Source organism: Tachypleus tridentatus, chromosome 10 (genome assembly GCF_004210375.1).
Source record: "Tachypleus tridentatus isolate NWPU-2018 chromosome 10, ASM421037v1, whole genome shotgun sequence".
Taxonomy (NCBI): Eukaryota; Metazoa; Arthropoda; class Merostomata; order Xiphosura; family Limulidae; genus Tachypleus; species Tachypleus tridentatus.
This window is the reverse complement of record NC_134834.1, coordinates 106,448,685-106,465,257: the sequence shown is the minus strand read 5'-3', so window position 1 is coordinate 106,465,257 and position 16,573 is coordinate 106,448,685. Positions and strand designations below refer to the sequence as shown.

At 32.5% G+C, this 16,573-nt stretch overlaps 1 protein-coding gene across 1 annotated transcript in view; it reads right to left on the bottom strand.

The window, feature by feature from the left end:
• LOC143228435 (glutamate receptor-like) overlaps positions 1-15,629 on the bottom strand; it is a 44,382-nt gene extending 28,753 nt beyond the window's left edge. The window contains exons 1-3 of the mRNA XM_076459696.1: positions 15,446-15,629; positions 13,718-13,890; positions 11,052-11,189 (exon numbers count right to left, since the gene is read on the bottom strand). Coding sequence (XP_076315811.1) covers positions 11,052-11,189; positions 13,718-13,890; positions 15,446-15,629 — 495 coding nt within the window. The remainder of the gene's footprint in view (positions 1-11,051; positions 11,190-13,717; positions 13,891-15,445) is intronic.
• Between the last annotated feature and the right edge of the window lie 944 nt (positions 15,630-16,573).

Here is a 16,573-nt window from a genome sequence, read left to right as displayed (position 1 = left end):
TAATGTTATATTCTAAGTGGTGGTAAATGAGCATTTAGTGTTATATTTCACAAAATTACTAAATAAATGGTGGTGAATGAACATTTAGTGTTATATTCCACAAAATTACTAAATAAATGGTGGTCAATGAGCATTTAGTGTTATATTCCACAAAAATTACTAAATAGGTGGTGGTAAATGAACATTTAGTGTTATATTCCACAAAATTACTAAATAAGTGGTGGTAAATGAGCATTTAGTGTTATATTCCACAAAATTACTAAATAAGTGGTGGTAAATGAGCATCTAGTGTTATATTCTACAAAGTTACTAAATAAGTGGTGGTAAATGAGCATTTAGTGTTATATTCTACAAAATTACTAAATAAGTGGTGGTAAATGAACATTTAGTGTTATATTCCACAAAATTACTAAATAAGTGGTGGTAAATGAACATTTAGTGTTATATTCCACAAAATTACTAAATAAGTGGTGGCAAATGAGCATTTAGTGTTATATTCCACAAAAATTACTAAATAGGTGGTGGTAAATGAACATTTAGTGTTATATTCCACAAAAATTACTAAATAGGTGGTGGTAAATGAACATTTAGTGTTATATTCCACAAAATTACTAAATAAGTGGTGGTAAATGAACATTTAGTGTTATATTCTACAAAATTACTAAATAAGTGGTGGTAAATGAACATTTAGTGTTATATTCCACAAAATTACTAAATAAGTGGTGGTAAATGAACATTTAGTGTTATATTCCACAAAATTACTAAATAAGTGGTGGTAAATGAACATTTAGTGTTATATTCCACAAAATTACTAAATAGGTGGTGGTAAATGAACATTTAGTGTTATATTCCACAAAATTACTAAATAAGTGGTGGTAAATGAGCATTTAGTGTTATATTCCACAAAGTTACTAAATAAGTGGTGGTAAATGAGCATTTAGTGTTATATTCCACAAAATTACTAAATAAGTGGTGGTAAATGAACATTTAGTGTTATATTCCACAAAATTACTAAATAAGTGGTGGTAAATGAGCATTTAGTGTTATATTCTACAAAGTTACTAAATAAGTGGTGATAAATGAGCATTTAGTGTTATATTCTACAAAATTACTAAATAAGTGGTGGTAAATGAACATTTAGTGTTATATTCCACAAAATTACTAAATAAGTGGTGGTAAATGAGCATTTAGTGTTATATTCCACAAAATTACTAAATAAGTGGTGGTAAATGAGCATTTAGTGTTATATTTCACAAAATTACTAAATAAATGGTGGTGAATGAACATTTAGTGTTATATTCCACAAAATTACTAAATAAGTGGTGGTAAATGAGCATTTAGTGTTATATTCCTCAAGATTACTAAATAAGTGGTGGTAAATGAGCATTTAATGTTATATTCTAAGTGGTGGTAAATGAGCATTTAATGTTATATTCTAAGTGGTGGTAAATGAGCATTTAGTGTTATATTTCACAAAATTACTAAATAAATGGTGGTGAATGAACATTTAGTGTTATATTCCACAAAATTACTAAATAAATGGTGGTCAATGAGCATTTAGTGTTATATTCCACAAAATTACTAAATAAGTGGTGGTAAATGAACATTTAGTGTTATATTCCACAAAATTACTAAATAAGTGGTGGTAAATGAGCATTTAGTCTTATATTCCACAAAGTTACTAAATAAGTGGTGGTAAATGAGCATTTAGTGTTATATTCTACAAAAGTTACTAAATAAGTGGTGGTAAATGAGCATTTAGTGTTATATTCCACAAAATTACTAAATAAGTGGTGGTAAATGAACATTTAGTGTTATATTCCACAAAATTACTAAATAAGTGGTGGTAAATGAGCATTTAGTGTTATATTCCACAAAATTACTAAATAAGTGGTGGTAAATGAGCATTTAATGTTATATTCTAAGTGGTGGTAAATGAGCATTTAGTGTTATATTTCACAAAATTACTAAATAAATGGTGGTGAATGAACATTTAGTGTTATATTCCACAAAATTACTAAATAAGTGGTGGTAAATGAGCATTTAGTGTTATATTACTCTAAGTGGTGGTAAATGAGCATTTAGTGTTATATTTCACAAAATTACTAAATAAATGGTGGTGAATGAACATTTAGTGTTATATTCCACAAAATTACTAAATAAGTGGTGGTAAATGAGCATTTAATGTTATATTCTAAGTGGTGGTAAATGAGCATTTAGTGTTATATTTCACAAAATTACTAAATAAATGGTGGTGAATGAACATTTAGTGTTATATTCCACAAAATTACTAAATAAGTGGTGGTAAATGAGCATTTAATGTTATATTCTAAGTGGTGGTAAATGAGCATTTAATGTTATATTCTAAGTGGTGGTAAATGAGCATTTAGTGTTATATTTCACAAAATTACTAAATAAATGGTGGTGAATGAACATTTAGTGTTATATTCCACAAAATTACTAAATAAGTGGTGGTAAATGAGCATTTAATGTTATATTCTACAAAATTACTAAATAAGTGGTGGTAAATGAGCATTTAATGTTATATTCTAAGTGGTGGTAAATGAGCATTTAGTGTTATATTTCACAAAATTACTAAATAAATGGTGGTGAATGAACATTTAGTGTTATATTCCACAAAATTACTAAATAAATGGTGGTCAATGAGCATTTAGTGTTATATTCCACAAAAAAATTACTAAATAGGTGGTGGTAAATGAACATTTAGTGTTATATTCCACAAAATTACTAAATAAGTGGTGGTAAATGAGCATTTAGTGTTATATTCCACAAAATTACTAAATAAGTGGTGGTAAATGAGCATTTAGTGTTATATTCTACAAAATTACTAAATAAGTGGTGGTAAATGAGCATTTAGTGTTATATTCTACAAAATTACTAAATAAGTGGTGGTAAATGAACATTTAGTGTTATATTCCACAAAATTACTAAATAAGTGGTGGTAAATGAACATTTAGTGTTATATTCCACAAAATTACTAAATAAGTGGTGGTAAATGAGCATTTAGTGTTATATTCCACAAAATTACTAAATAAGTGGTGGTAAATGAACATTTAGTGTTATATTCCACAAAATTACTAAATAGGTGGTGGTAAATGAACATTTAGTGTTATATTCCACAAAATTACTAAATAAGTGGTGGTAAATGAACATTTAGTGTTATATTCCACAAAATTACTAAATAAGTGGTGGTAAATGAACATTTAGTGTTATATTCCACAAAATTACTAAATAGGTGGTGGTAAATGAACATTTAGTGTTATATTCCACAAAATTACTAAATAAGTGGTGGTAAATGAACATTTAGTGTTATATTCCACAAAATTACTAAATAGGTGGTGGTAAATGAACATTTAGTGTTATATTCCACAAAATTACTAAATAAGTGGTGGTAAATGAGCATTTAGTGTTATATTCCACAAAGTTACTAAATAAGTGGTGGTAAATGAGCATTTAGTGTTATATTCCACAAAAATTACTAAATAGGTGGTGGTAAATGAACATTTAGTGTTATATTCCACAAAATTACTAAATAAGTGGTGGTAAATGAGCATTTAGTGTTATATTCTACAAAGTTACTAAATAAGTGGTGATAAATGAGCATTTAGTGTTATATTCTACAAAATTACTAAATAAGTGGTGGTAAATGAACATTTAGTGTTATATTCCACAAAATTACTAAATAAGTGGTGGTAAATGAGCATTTAGTGTTATATTCCACAAAATTACTAAATAAGTGGTGGTAAATGAGCATTTAGTGTTATATTTCACAAAATTACTAAATAAATGGTGGTGAATGAACATTTAGTGTTATATTCCACAAAATTACTAAATAAGTGGTGGTAAATGAGCATTTAGTGTTATATTCCACAAGATTACTAAATAAGTGGTGGTAAATGAGCATTTAATGTTATATTCTAAGTGGTGGTAAATGAGCATTTAATGTTATATTCTAAGTGGTGGTAAATGAGCATTTAGTGTTATATTTCACAAAATTACTAAATAAATGGTGGTGAATGAACATTTAGTGTTATATTCCACAAAATTACTAAATAAATGGTGGTCAATGAGCATTTAGTGTTATATTCCACAAAAATTACTAAATAGGTGGTGGTAAATGAACATTTAGTGTTATATTCCACAAAATTACTAAATAAGTGGTGGTAAATGAGCATTTAGTCTTATATTCCACAAAGTTACTAAATAAGTGGTGGTAAATGAGCATCTAGTGTTATATTCTACAAAGTTACTAAATAAGTGGTGATAAATGAGCATTTAGTGTTATATTCTACAAAATTACTAAATAAGTGGTGGTAAATGAACATTTAGTGTTATATTCCACAAAATTACTAAATAAGTGGTGGTAAATGAGCATTTAGTGTTATATTCCACAAAATTACTAAATAAGTGGTGGTAAATGAGCATTTAATGTTATATTCTAAGTGGTGGTAAATGAGCATTTAGTGTTATATTTCACAAAATTACTAAATAAATGGTGGTGAATGAACATTTAGTGTTATATTCCACAAAATTATTAAATAAGTGGTGGTAAATGAGCATTTAGTGTTATATTCTAAAAATGGTGGTAAATGAGCATTTAGTGTTATATTTCACAAAATTACTAAATAAATGGTGGTGAATGAACATTTAGTGTTATATTCCACAAAATTACTAAATAAGTGGTGGTAAATGAGCATTTAATGTTATATTCTAAGTGGTGGTAAATGAGCATTTAGTGTTATATTTCACAAAATTACTAAATAAATGGTGGTGAATGAACATTTAGTGTTATATTCCACAAAATTACTAAATAAGTGGTGGTAAATGAGCATTTAATGTTATATTCTAAGTGGTGGTAAATGAGCATTTAGTGTTATATTTCACAAAATTACTAAATAAATGGTGGTAAATGAACATTTAGTGTTATATTCCACAAAATTATTAAATAAGTGGTGGTAAATGAGCATTTAATGTTATATTCTAAGTGGTGGTAAATGAGCATTTAATGTTATATTCTAAGTGGTGGTAAATGAGCATTTAGTGTTATATTTCACAAAATTACTAAATAAATGGTGGTGAATGAACATTTAGTGTTATATTCCACAAAATTATTAAATAAGTGGTGGTAAATGAGCATTTAGTGTTATATTCCACAAAGTTACTAAATAAGTGGTGGTAAATGAACATCTAGTGTTATATTCTACAAAGTTACTAAATACGTGGTGGTAAATGAACATTTAGTGTTATATTCCAGAAACGTACTAAACGAGTGGCGGTGAAGACACGCCCTCGAAAGTTTCTAGTAGTTGGTGGAAAGAACATTTGTGCTCTGCAGCTTCTATGCGTTGGAAGGGTACAAACATTAGTAAAAATAGCGCTGCCGTCTGCTTTCCACACCAAAGATTTGATGGAAAATCTGTTGCAGTTCTGAAAGACAAAAAAAAAATGATATTTATAAATTACTATATCACCGACTGTATTGGAAAAGTAGTATTGTTATAGGTTTGTAACCAAACGTTTTTGTTGACATAGGAAAATCAGAGGCTTGTTTAGTATTTGAAACAAACAAACAGTTTATATATCTAGAAAAGGCCTTGAGAGGCTGTAAACACTGTATAACAAGACATTGAAGGAATGATGTATTGATATTGTAATATTGTAATAATATCAAGATACAGTATTAGAAATAATTATGGAAACAGAGGACAAAGTGACCATATAATACAAATGAGAGAATAATATATTTTATGTACAAATGAGATAATTTTTCATGCAGTGTCACTTTAACGTGAAACAATTTAACTGGGTTCTCAGCCACCAGTCTGAAATTTCTAAATCAGCGCAAGACCTATAAAAGCGGCAGCTACATCACTATAGAATTTGAACAGTAGAATACACGTCACCCCAACACTGTCACAGTAAGGGTATAGCTGATGGAAACCTTTTGATGAGAAGAGGCAATAAAACAAAAGAGTGAAATGGACAACAGTAGGATGATGGAACCAAGAAAAAACGTTTTTTTTTTATTTCAGCTGAAGGAGTCGGAGACTTATAATGGTTTTGTTTGTTTGTTTTGGAATTTCGCACAAAGCTACTCGAGGGCTATCTGTGCTAGCCGTCCCTAATTTAGCAGTGTAAGACTAGAGGGAAGGCAGCTAGTCATCACCACCCACCGCCAACTCTTGGGCTACTCTTTTACCAACGAATAGTGGGATTGACCGTCACATTATACACCCCCACGGCTGGGAGGGCGAGCATGTTTAGCGCGACGCGGGCGCGAACCCGCGACCCTCGGATTACGAGTCGCACGCCTTACGCGCTCGGCCATGCCAGGCCCACTTATAATGGTACTTTGACCCCCGACAGACAGAGGCAGGTTCTGATTTACCAGGTCATTCCATTCGAATTGCTTCTATTTGAGAACGATTTCGTCTTTTCACAAGAAAATAATACAGTCAGTACAGTGAAAACCTATTTCTAACTTAAAGAAGGTGACTGAACACTGAGAAAAGTATCGTGCGTGGCCTTCCGGAGCCCTGACATGAACATCAACAAAGCCACACGGGATTACATGGACGCTGAAACCGGTCACCAAACAACTTGGACGGTTTCTGGTCCAAGTAAAGAGGTCACATACCAAATATCGATGCTCTTTGCGTGTTTTCTGTTATAATGCACCGAGCTTATGTTTGTAGATATTTATATAATACAGTTTGCCTTTTACAACCATTTTATCCTCTGACTCCATATTTATTTTATATACTGCATATTTTGTACATACCACACTGACCTCCACTTTTCACATGATGTTTTAGTAACAACAAAGGTTTCGTGCTGATATATATATAATATAACCATAAAATTTTAAGCCATAAACAAAACACATTAAAGTTATACAAAATACGCTGCATACTATTAAAAAAGATCCTCGGGGAAAAGCTACAACGTGAAATTATCAGATTTATCGTAGGTTTTGGAGGTAACTGATAAATACGACCCACATTGCGATGGGGATACACATTCTATCAGTCTTAACCTCCAGTTCGCTAGTCTAACATAAGAAGATTAGAAACTTGAAGTAAAAAATAAGGTCATTTAAGAACTTTATACTATTTAATGCGGATGTACACCTTGAGCCGCTTATAAAAGCACAACAGTCACAGTAAACTATCACTTTACTGTTGACGTGCTAATTAGTGCCTCTACCATATTTGGGTCAGGAACACTAACTTCAAGAGGTAAGTTTTATCTTACTTAACCCCAAATGGTAGTACTTTATTTTCAGTTTTTATTTTTTATCTTTTCATATTTATTTTTTCTTATTATTTTAACTTGAGAGAGCAGTTACCTTCCAACAACTGTCTGCATGCAGTGAAGGGTGATATAGATATAGGACGTTGTGGGCTTGAACACCCATATCTTGCTCTCCTAATTTCTAAATTTCTAATTTTTTAAATCAATTTCTGATTGGAGGTTAAGACTGATAGACAGTGTATCCCCACCGCAATGTGGGCCCTTCTTCCGCAGTCACCTCCAAAACCTACTACACATTTTATATTCCCACGTTGTAGCTTGTACCCTAGGATCGTTTTTAATAATATGCAGCATGTTTTGTTTAATTTTAATGTGTTTTGTTTATGGCTTAAAAATTTATGGTTATAATATAACCATAGCCAAGCGTGTTAAGGCGTGCGACTCGTAATCTGAGGGTCGCGGGTTCGCATCCCCGTCGCGCCAAACATGCTCGCCCTTTCAGCCGTGGGGGCGTTATAAAGTGACGGTCAATTCCACTATTCGTTGGTAAAAGAGTAGCCCAAGAGTTGGCGGTGGGTGGTGATGACTAGCTGCCTTCCCCCTAGTCTTACACTGCTAAATTAGGGACGGCTAACACAGATAGTCCTCGAGTAGCTTTGTGCGAAATTCAAAAAAACAAACAAACAAACAAAAAACTTTCATCTGTTTTATAAATATCACTTGCATTAAAACATATTTTTACTGAAAACAGACAGGTGATCAACCAAGAAGAGGTTAAAACAGATTCAGGTGGTCAACCAAGAAGAGATTAAAACAGATACAGGTGATCAACCAAGAAGAGGTTAATTCTAAAACACATATCGGTGATGTATGTGAATCTGTGATTCTTAAAGGAAGTCTATCCAGCCATAAATAACATACTAACATAAGTTATTTCTCGATATACAAAATAAGTACCAAAGACTTAAGGAATGTTGTTTAGTCCCTTAGAACAGCTTCCAGTTCTAAAACACTCATATGTTGTTTAGTCCCTTAGAACAGCTTCCAGTTCTAAAACACTCATATGTTGTTTAGTCCCTTAGAATAGCTTCCAGTTCTAAAACACTCATATGTTGTTTAGTCCCTTAGAATAGCTTCCAGTTCTAAAACACTCATATGTTGTTTAGTCCCTTAGAATAGCTTCCAGTTCTAAAACACTCATATGTTGTTTAGTCCCTTAGAATAGCTTCCAGTTCTAAAACACTCATATGTTGTTTAGTCCCTTAGAACAGCTTCCAGTTCTAAAACACTCATATGTTGTTTAGTCCCTTAGAATAGCTTCCAGTTCTAAAACACTCATATGTTGTTTAGTCCCTTAGAATAGCTTCCAGTTCTAAAACACTCATATGTTGTTTAGTCCCTTAGAATAGCTTCCAGTTCTAAAACACTCATATGTTGTTTAGTCCCTTAGAATAGCTTCCAGTTCTAAAACACTCATATGTTGTTTAGTCCCTTAGAACAGCTTCCAGTTCTAAAACACTCATATGTTGTTTAGTCCCTTAGAATAGCTTCCAGTTCTAAAACACTCATATGTTGTTTAGTCCCTTAGAATAGCTTCCAGTTCTAAAACACTCATATGTTGTTTAGTCCCTTAGAATAGCTTCCAGTTCTAAAACACTCATATGTTGTTTAGTCCCTTAGAATAGCTTCCAGTTCTAAAACACTCATATGTTGTTTAGTCCCTTAGAATAGCTTCCAGTTCTAAAACACTCATATGTTGTTTAGTCCCTTAGAACAGCTTCCAGTTCTAAAACACTCATATGTTGTTTAGTCCCTTAGAATAGCTTCCAGTTCTAAAACACTCAAATGTTGTTTAGTCCCTTAGAACAGCTTCCAGTTCTAAAACACTCATATGTTGTTTAGTCCCTTAGAATAGCTTCCAGTTCTAAAACACTCATATGTTGTTTAGTCCCTTAGAATAGCTTCCAGTTCTAAAACACTCATATGTTGTTTAGTCCCTTAGAATAGCTTCCAGTTCTAAAACACTCATATGTTGTTTAGTCCCTTAGAATAGCTTCCAGTTCTAAAACACTCATATGTTGTTTAGTCCCTTAGAATAGCTTCCAGTTCTAAAACACTCATATGTTGTTTAGTCCCTTAGAATAGCTTCCAGTTCTAAAACACTCATATGTTGTTTAGTCCCTTAGAATAGCTTCCAGTTCTAAAACACTCATATGTTGTTTAGTCCCTTAGAATAGCTTCCAGTTCTAAAACACTCATATGTTGTTTAGTCCCTTAGAATAGCTTCCAGTTCTAAAACACTCATATGTTGTTTAGTCCCTTAGAATAGCTTCCAGTTCTAAAACACTCATATGTTGTTTAGTCCCTTAGAATAGCTTCCAGTTCTAAAACACTCATATGTTGTTTAGTCCCTTAGAATAGCTTCCAGTTCTAAAACACTCATATGTTGTTTAGTCCCTTAGAATAGCTTCCAGTTCTAAAACACTCATATGTTGTTTAGTCCCTTAGAATAGCTTCCAGTTCTAAAACACTCATATGTTGTTTAGTCCCTTAGAATAGCTTCCAGTTCTAAAACACTCATATGTTGTTTAGTCCCTTAGAATAGCTTCCAGTTCTAAAACACTCATATGTTGTTTAGTCCCTTAGAATAGCTTCCAGTTCTAAAACACTCATATGTTGTTTAGTCCCTTAGAATAGCTTCCAGTTCTAAAACACTCATATGTTGTTTAGTCCCTTAGAATAGCTTCCAGTTCTAAAACACTCATATGTTGTTTAGTCCCTTAGAATAGCTTCCAGTTCTAAAACACTCATATGTTGTTTAGTCCCTTAGAACAGCTTCCAGTTCTAAAACACTCATATGTTGTTTAGTCCCTTAGAACAGCTTCCAGTTCTAAAACACTCATATGTTGTTTAGTCCCTTAGAACAGCTTCCAGTTCTAAAACACTCATATGTTGTTTAGTCCCTTAGAACAGCTTCCAGTTCTAAAACACTCATATGTTGTTTAGTCCCTTAGAACAGCTTCCAGTTCTAAAACACTCATATGTTGTTTAGTCCCTTAGAACAGCTTCCAGTTCTAAAACACTCATATGTTGTTTAGTCCCTTAGAACAGCTTCCAGTTCTAAAACACTCATATTGCAAGCATATAAGCTTGTCTTTCAAACATTAAATGTCCATTTAACGTATGAGTAACTACGAAAAAACCAAACAAACTTTGGAACAGCATAAATTTGATAGTCAATAGAAATACGAGACTGGAACTCAAATAAAGTGCATCCCAAACTGTTTTAAAGAGTCAATAACTTACAAGCTGAATATGAAGTTAAGACTACATAAATATTTTCTCGTAAAGTAAAAGATAAAATAAAAATAACAAGCACAATATGTGATAATAAAACTGTATAGGTACCTTATTTTACAAATAATAAAATTATTAAAACCGTATAAATATTTTATCATAAAAGAACAAGTGCAATATGATGTTAAGACAACACAAATACTTTGTTATAAATATTTTAAACGAGTAGGCCCTGTATTAGTATACAGATACTTTACGATAACATTCAAAATACAGCTTTAGTTGTTCTTAAGCCTAATTTTAAAAAATCGAACTTTAAGACATCGATTATGAATTATAAATAAGACGGTAATAACAGAACTTTTGTGGACACCATATTTGATCGGTAGAAATGGTTACACTTACAATACTTCAAGGACAAACTTTTTGCGTTCTTTTTTTATCACTGAAACTTAATAAGGATTAATTATTATACTTACCGATCTCTTTCGGGGTTCTTCTGACACAAGGAGGAGTTTATCCCCTTCTGTCACGACGTCTTTGATTGTTCCTTGAAGACCATCATTTGTAATGAGCACCATTTTGGTTTTGCTTGACAAAATTGACTTCTGTTTTAGCTATATAAAATTTGTTTAAAATAATATTTATTTCAAAGTATTTATGTTATAACTGTAAGCTAACTAAATGATTTTGTTTAAACTTGAAATAAAAGTATTAATGTTAGTTGAAGATAATTTCAGTTGGGTTTGATATAAAACCTTTATGTTATTGGATGATAAGTCCAGGTGGGTTTGATATAAAACATTTATATTAGTGGATGATAAATTCAGTTGGGTTTGATATGAAACATTTATTTTAGTGGGTAATACGTTCAGTTGGGTTGATATGAAACATTTATTTTAGTGGGTAATACGTTCAGTTAGGTTTGATATGAAACATTTATGTTATTGGATCATAAGTTCAGTTGGGTTTGATATAAAACATTTATGTTATTGGTGATAATGTTTCGTGTGGATCCACAATCTTTCACTCGTTCGTTAGCTTCCTAATATATAATGTTATATGCAGCTAAGCAATACCGATAATATGCTCATTCGTTTTTGCCTGACGCCGGGTTTCCCAACCTGGAAGACATTTCCTCCAGGTAGCCACTGGAACGTGGTAGAGGCAGCTCATTAAATACAAAGTATTGATAAGGTATTCAATATATAGATTCGTTAGGTGAGTGGCTGAGTATGGGTTTAACGGGTTTAGAGAAATAACTGATACCACATTTTAAACTTTGTACGTGACACGTATGCTTCATATTAATTTAATTATATAATATTCAGCCAGCACAATCGGTAGGTGGCTACCGACTCAGGGACTTTCTAAGTTTGTGTTGAACAATTTTATTTCACCTGTTATTTTGCAGTTGATTCCACACGGTCTGTTCAAATTTCCTACATTGCAAAATGAAACAAGTAATTACGACACATATTACCTTACTGTTCTTCATCATTTCTCAACACGTGACGTAATTTTCAATAGTGAATACAAACTAGAGAATACAAAATAAGATTTGAAAAAGTGAACAAATTTTGCCACAGTTATAAAAGGAATATTCGTGAATGAAACTACTGAAGAAAACTTGAATACAGAGATTTTTTTTAACACTGAGTTTAGAAGATGCGTACAATTTCTGTGTAAAGAAGGTCGCAGGAAGAACCCATGATCAACACGACTCCTAAGTTTGTTTTTGAATTTCGCACAAAGCTACTCGAGGGCTATCTGTGTTAGCCGTCCCTAATTTAGCAGTGTAAGACTAGAGGGAAGGCAGCTAGTCATCACCACCCACCGCCAAATCTAGGGCTACTCTTTTACCAACGAATAGTGGGATTGACCATCACATTATAACGCCTCCACGGCTGAAAGGGCGAGCATGTTTGGTGCGACGGGGATACGAACCCGCGACCCTCAGATTACGAGTCGCACGCCTTAACACGCTTGGCCATGCCGGGCCGCACGACTCCTAAACTGTCATGATTTTAGACGATTGCGACACGATAAAAGATCTTAAGACGACAAGCAACTTTCCCGTTAGATGACGAGACATTTACCTGTTTTGAAGATGTACACTAATGGCATGCTAGAATGCAAGCTCTATATAATAAATAAATAGCAGGTAAATGCTACCATTAGTATGGAAATATTTTAAGCAACATAGAGAGGTTAATCGAAACTTGTAGCAAGAACGTTCCAAGATCCATGATGTCTTCGGAATCATTATTTATTTCTTCTGTCATCTATGACACTCGTTCTGATGAGCATGATTACAAAATTCGACACTTCCATTTACAATATGAGGTCATTCTTAGATAAAACATCCATTGATTCACGAACTTCAGCCTTCAAAGCTACGTTTAAGCAGACCAAACATATAACGACTATTGATGACACAGGGAAATTGGATAGATGGCAAATGAAACTTCTATAATTTTAGTTTTCATTCAGCCGTTAATTTGGAGACGTAGCTGGCTGGAATCATGTAGACATTTCACTTAGGAGCCTTCTTCTATTTCATTTTTATAGTATTACGTCGTTAATTGTTCTAAAAATGTATGTCTTATACCATTGATTGCAATGACTTTTGGGTGAAAAGGATATTTTCGTGGATGAAAATGTTACTCCAAATTGAATTGAGATGTTCTTCCGGAGTCTAGTTCTGTTTCAGACGTTCTACTTTGTGAGGATTTTCGTTTTCATGGAGAATATTAAAGCTTCTTTCATCCAAACGTTGTATTCTCTGCTTTTATACCATTATCCTTTCCAGAAATTGCTACGACATATTCGATAAATCATAAGTTTACCCATGATAAATTTTAAATCTGTTAAAGATATTTGCTGCAGTACACCAAGGCATAAGCATATGCAACTCGTTCGCAGAAAGTGAGACTATAGGTTTGTGTTTTTCACAATCAGGCGGTGTTTGGTGCTACATTTTCCGAGATGTCGGATGCATTGTACTCTTCAAACGTGGAGAGTGTTTGGTGTAACATACTTTTCAAATATATATATATAGTGTTTGGTGTAACTTACTTTCCAAACATACCTTTGGTGTAAAGTGTTTCCCTAGTTTGGAACTTTTCAAACAGATTATTCTTACCTTACATAGAGAAGCAGTAACTGTTTCCTTGTCGAAGACTCCAAGAATTACACGCTGGTTTGGCCAGTAGAGACCTGTATGATGACTTGGAATCAAGGGATCAGAAGAATCCACGTTGAACAAGGACGTTGTTATTCCGTTTTCGTGAAGATTTTGCAAGATAAACTTAGATCCTTGTGTTTTAGAAGACCAAATATCATTAAATCAAATATTCCATTACATTAGCGCACTCCATAGGAAACCTAAATTAAACTAAACTATTCCATTCTTTTAGTTATTAGTTCGTGTTGTAAAATATAGGTTTGGTTACACTTCAAATGTAAATATTATTTTATTCTGGTTAACGTTCTATTATTAATGTTATTATTAATATAATTGTATTTAAACTAATTCTAAACAAATACAAATTTATATTAGGCTTATAGAGTATTTTTCACAAAACATTCATAATCCAAAGTTAGGTACTTAAACCTGTACAAAACTGTACATACAGACAAAACTCAGATTTCAAAATAACCATTGAAAGATATAAAAGGGTTCACTAGAAACTAAGTTTGTGCTATAGTAGGGCCAATGTAATATTATATTCTTTTCAGGCTGTAGGTGTACATGAAAAAAAACAACAACAGTTGAGACTAGTTAAAAATAACTGTTCGTTTTTTAACTGATAAGCTGTGTGCGGTTTTGAATTGGATTACCAAATTAGTCTTAAGACCAATATTTGTTGCCATACAGCGAGCCCGATATTTTAATATAATGAACAAGGTATAAATTGTGTTATTCAGTTTCAGATATTTTTAACTTCTTAATATTGTTTAATGTTCTTACTTTTTGTATTTCTTTACACAAGTGAAACATATTTGCACTATAAATCCTCTTGCGAATGAGAGATTAGGCACTATACAGATGATGAAATACATTATATGAATTAGAATTTTGAGCAGAGCAAAAAGAAAAAACTTATACAGGAGACGTCAAAAATATCTTTATTAACGACCGACATCAATGATTCCAGAAACAATGATGGTTTAGTGGTAAACGGTTGACTCAACCAGTAGCATAATCAAGTCGCTAATACGGAACTTACTCTGAAGAGCTTGAGTTCAGTGAAGAAGTGACCACCAGAGCAGAGTCAGAACCAAAACAAACTCTGGTTACATCTCTGCGAAACTCTTCTTTATTATACGCAAGCAAATCTGAAGAACTTTTCTCAGAAATCAGGGGATGAATTACTTGTGTAATTGATCAAGTACCCATAAATTAGAGTCCGAACCACTTGTGTAATTGATCAAGTACCCATAAATCAGAGTCCGAATCACTTGTGTAATTTGTTAAGTATTCATAAATTCATTCTGCAATGTTCTTTTCACCATAACTACGGTAGTTTATAGAACCTGTATTCTGTTCCTTACCATAAATACAGTAGTTTATAAAACCTGTATTCTGTTCCTTACCATAACTACAGTAGTTTATAGAACCTGTATTCTGTTCCTTACCATAACTACAGTAGTTTATAGAACCTGTATTCTGTTCCTTACCATAACTACAGTAGTTTATAGAACCTGTATTCTATTAATTAATTTCAATCGGAATATTTCAACTTTTTTGTTTTCAGAATTTTCTCCGATTAATTACGATTATACATATTTTCAAAACGACTTCTGCTTCACCATACATCTATTCAAGAAACGTTTATTTTATCTTTCACACAAGGACACCAATACCTACTTTTACTTTCTCCTCCATGAATAACCTCGACGTGTCGAACGTGAAGATTTTCTACTATATCTGAAACAACTTGACGTAATGCATGATCATTCTGACATGAGGCGCCATCATCTTTGAGAAGATCTCCAATACACAGATATAGAAATACATTCAAGAAACATGACCAGATTTCAATTCGCAGCATGGTTACTTCTCCTCCGTTACTTAAGGCAGTCTTTATAAAGCAGGAAACATCAGGTCGTGACTGCAAACCAACGCTTAATGAGCATGCTTCAGAAGTCAGTCAATATGTTGAAGATTATTATTATTTCTACGTATACAAGTTCCGCTGGTAGATAGACCAGCAATATGCTTATGGACTTACAACTATTTTGTCCAGTTGGACAGAATACTTGCGTTTTCAATGACAGATTCTTACTTTAGTTTGATATATACAATTCAAACATTAGGTTTTCTATTAAATTAGATAAACTACGATTCACCCTGATATTTGTGTACATACACACAGAAGGGGTAAATAACATTAGGAAGACGACTAGACCCTGTTAAAAATGACGTGTTGAGTTAGATTAGTTTAGCTTAAGAATACAGCAGCCGTGGGCTTCTTTAATATCGATATTTACATAGAAGCCCATTGAAATAGAACATGGAGCTGTCTGGACATAAAATTAGTTTGATTTTGATGTAGTCTTTCTGATATATAAGTGTGAAACAGACTTCGGAGCGCTGATCAAACAAAAAGTACACTCACATTGTTGTACTTAGTAGAACAGAGATGTTACACCTAAAGTGAATATATTTTAATTCGTGCTTGGCTTTCATGAAAATGAACACTTTTACACTGCGACACGGTTCATGTGTGAAATAAATAAATACAACGTTATTATGATTATATAAAAAACATTGTACAAATACCTCACCATAATATCATCATGCCTTGAAAACGTCGTGACTTGCCTTTGTGTATTCAACATTTACGCATATGTTTCTTATTGGGCGTAATAAGCGTATGTGTATATGTGTGTTATTAAGGTATGATCAACGTATGTGTACGCATTTCTTACTGGAGTGTAATCTAAGTATATGTTTCTTATTAAGATGTAATCAAAGTATATGTTTCTTATAGAG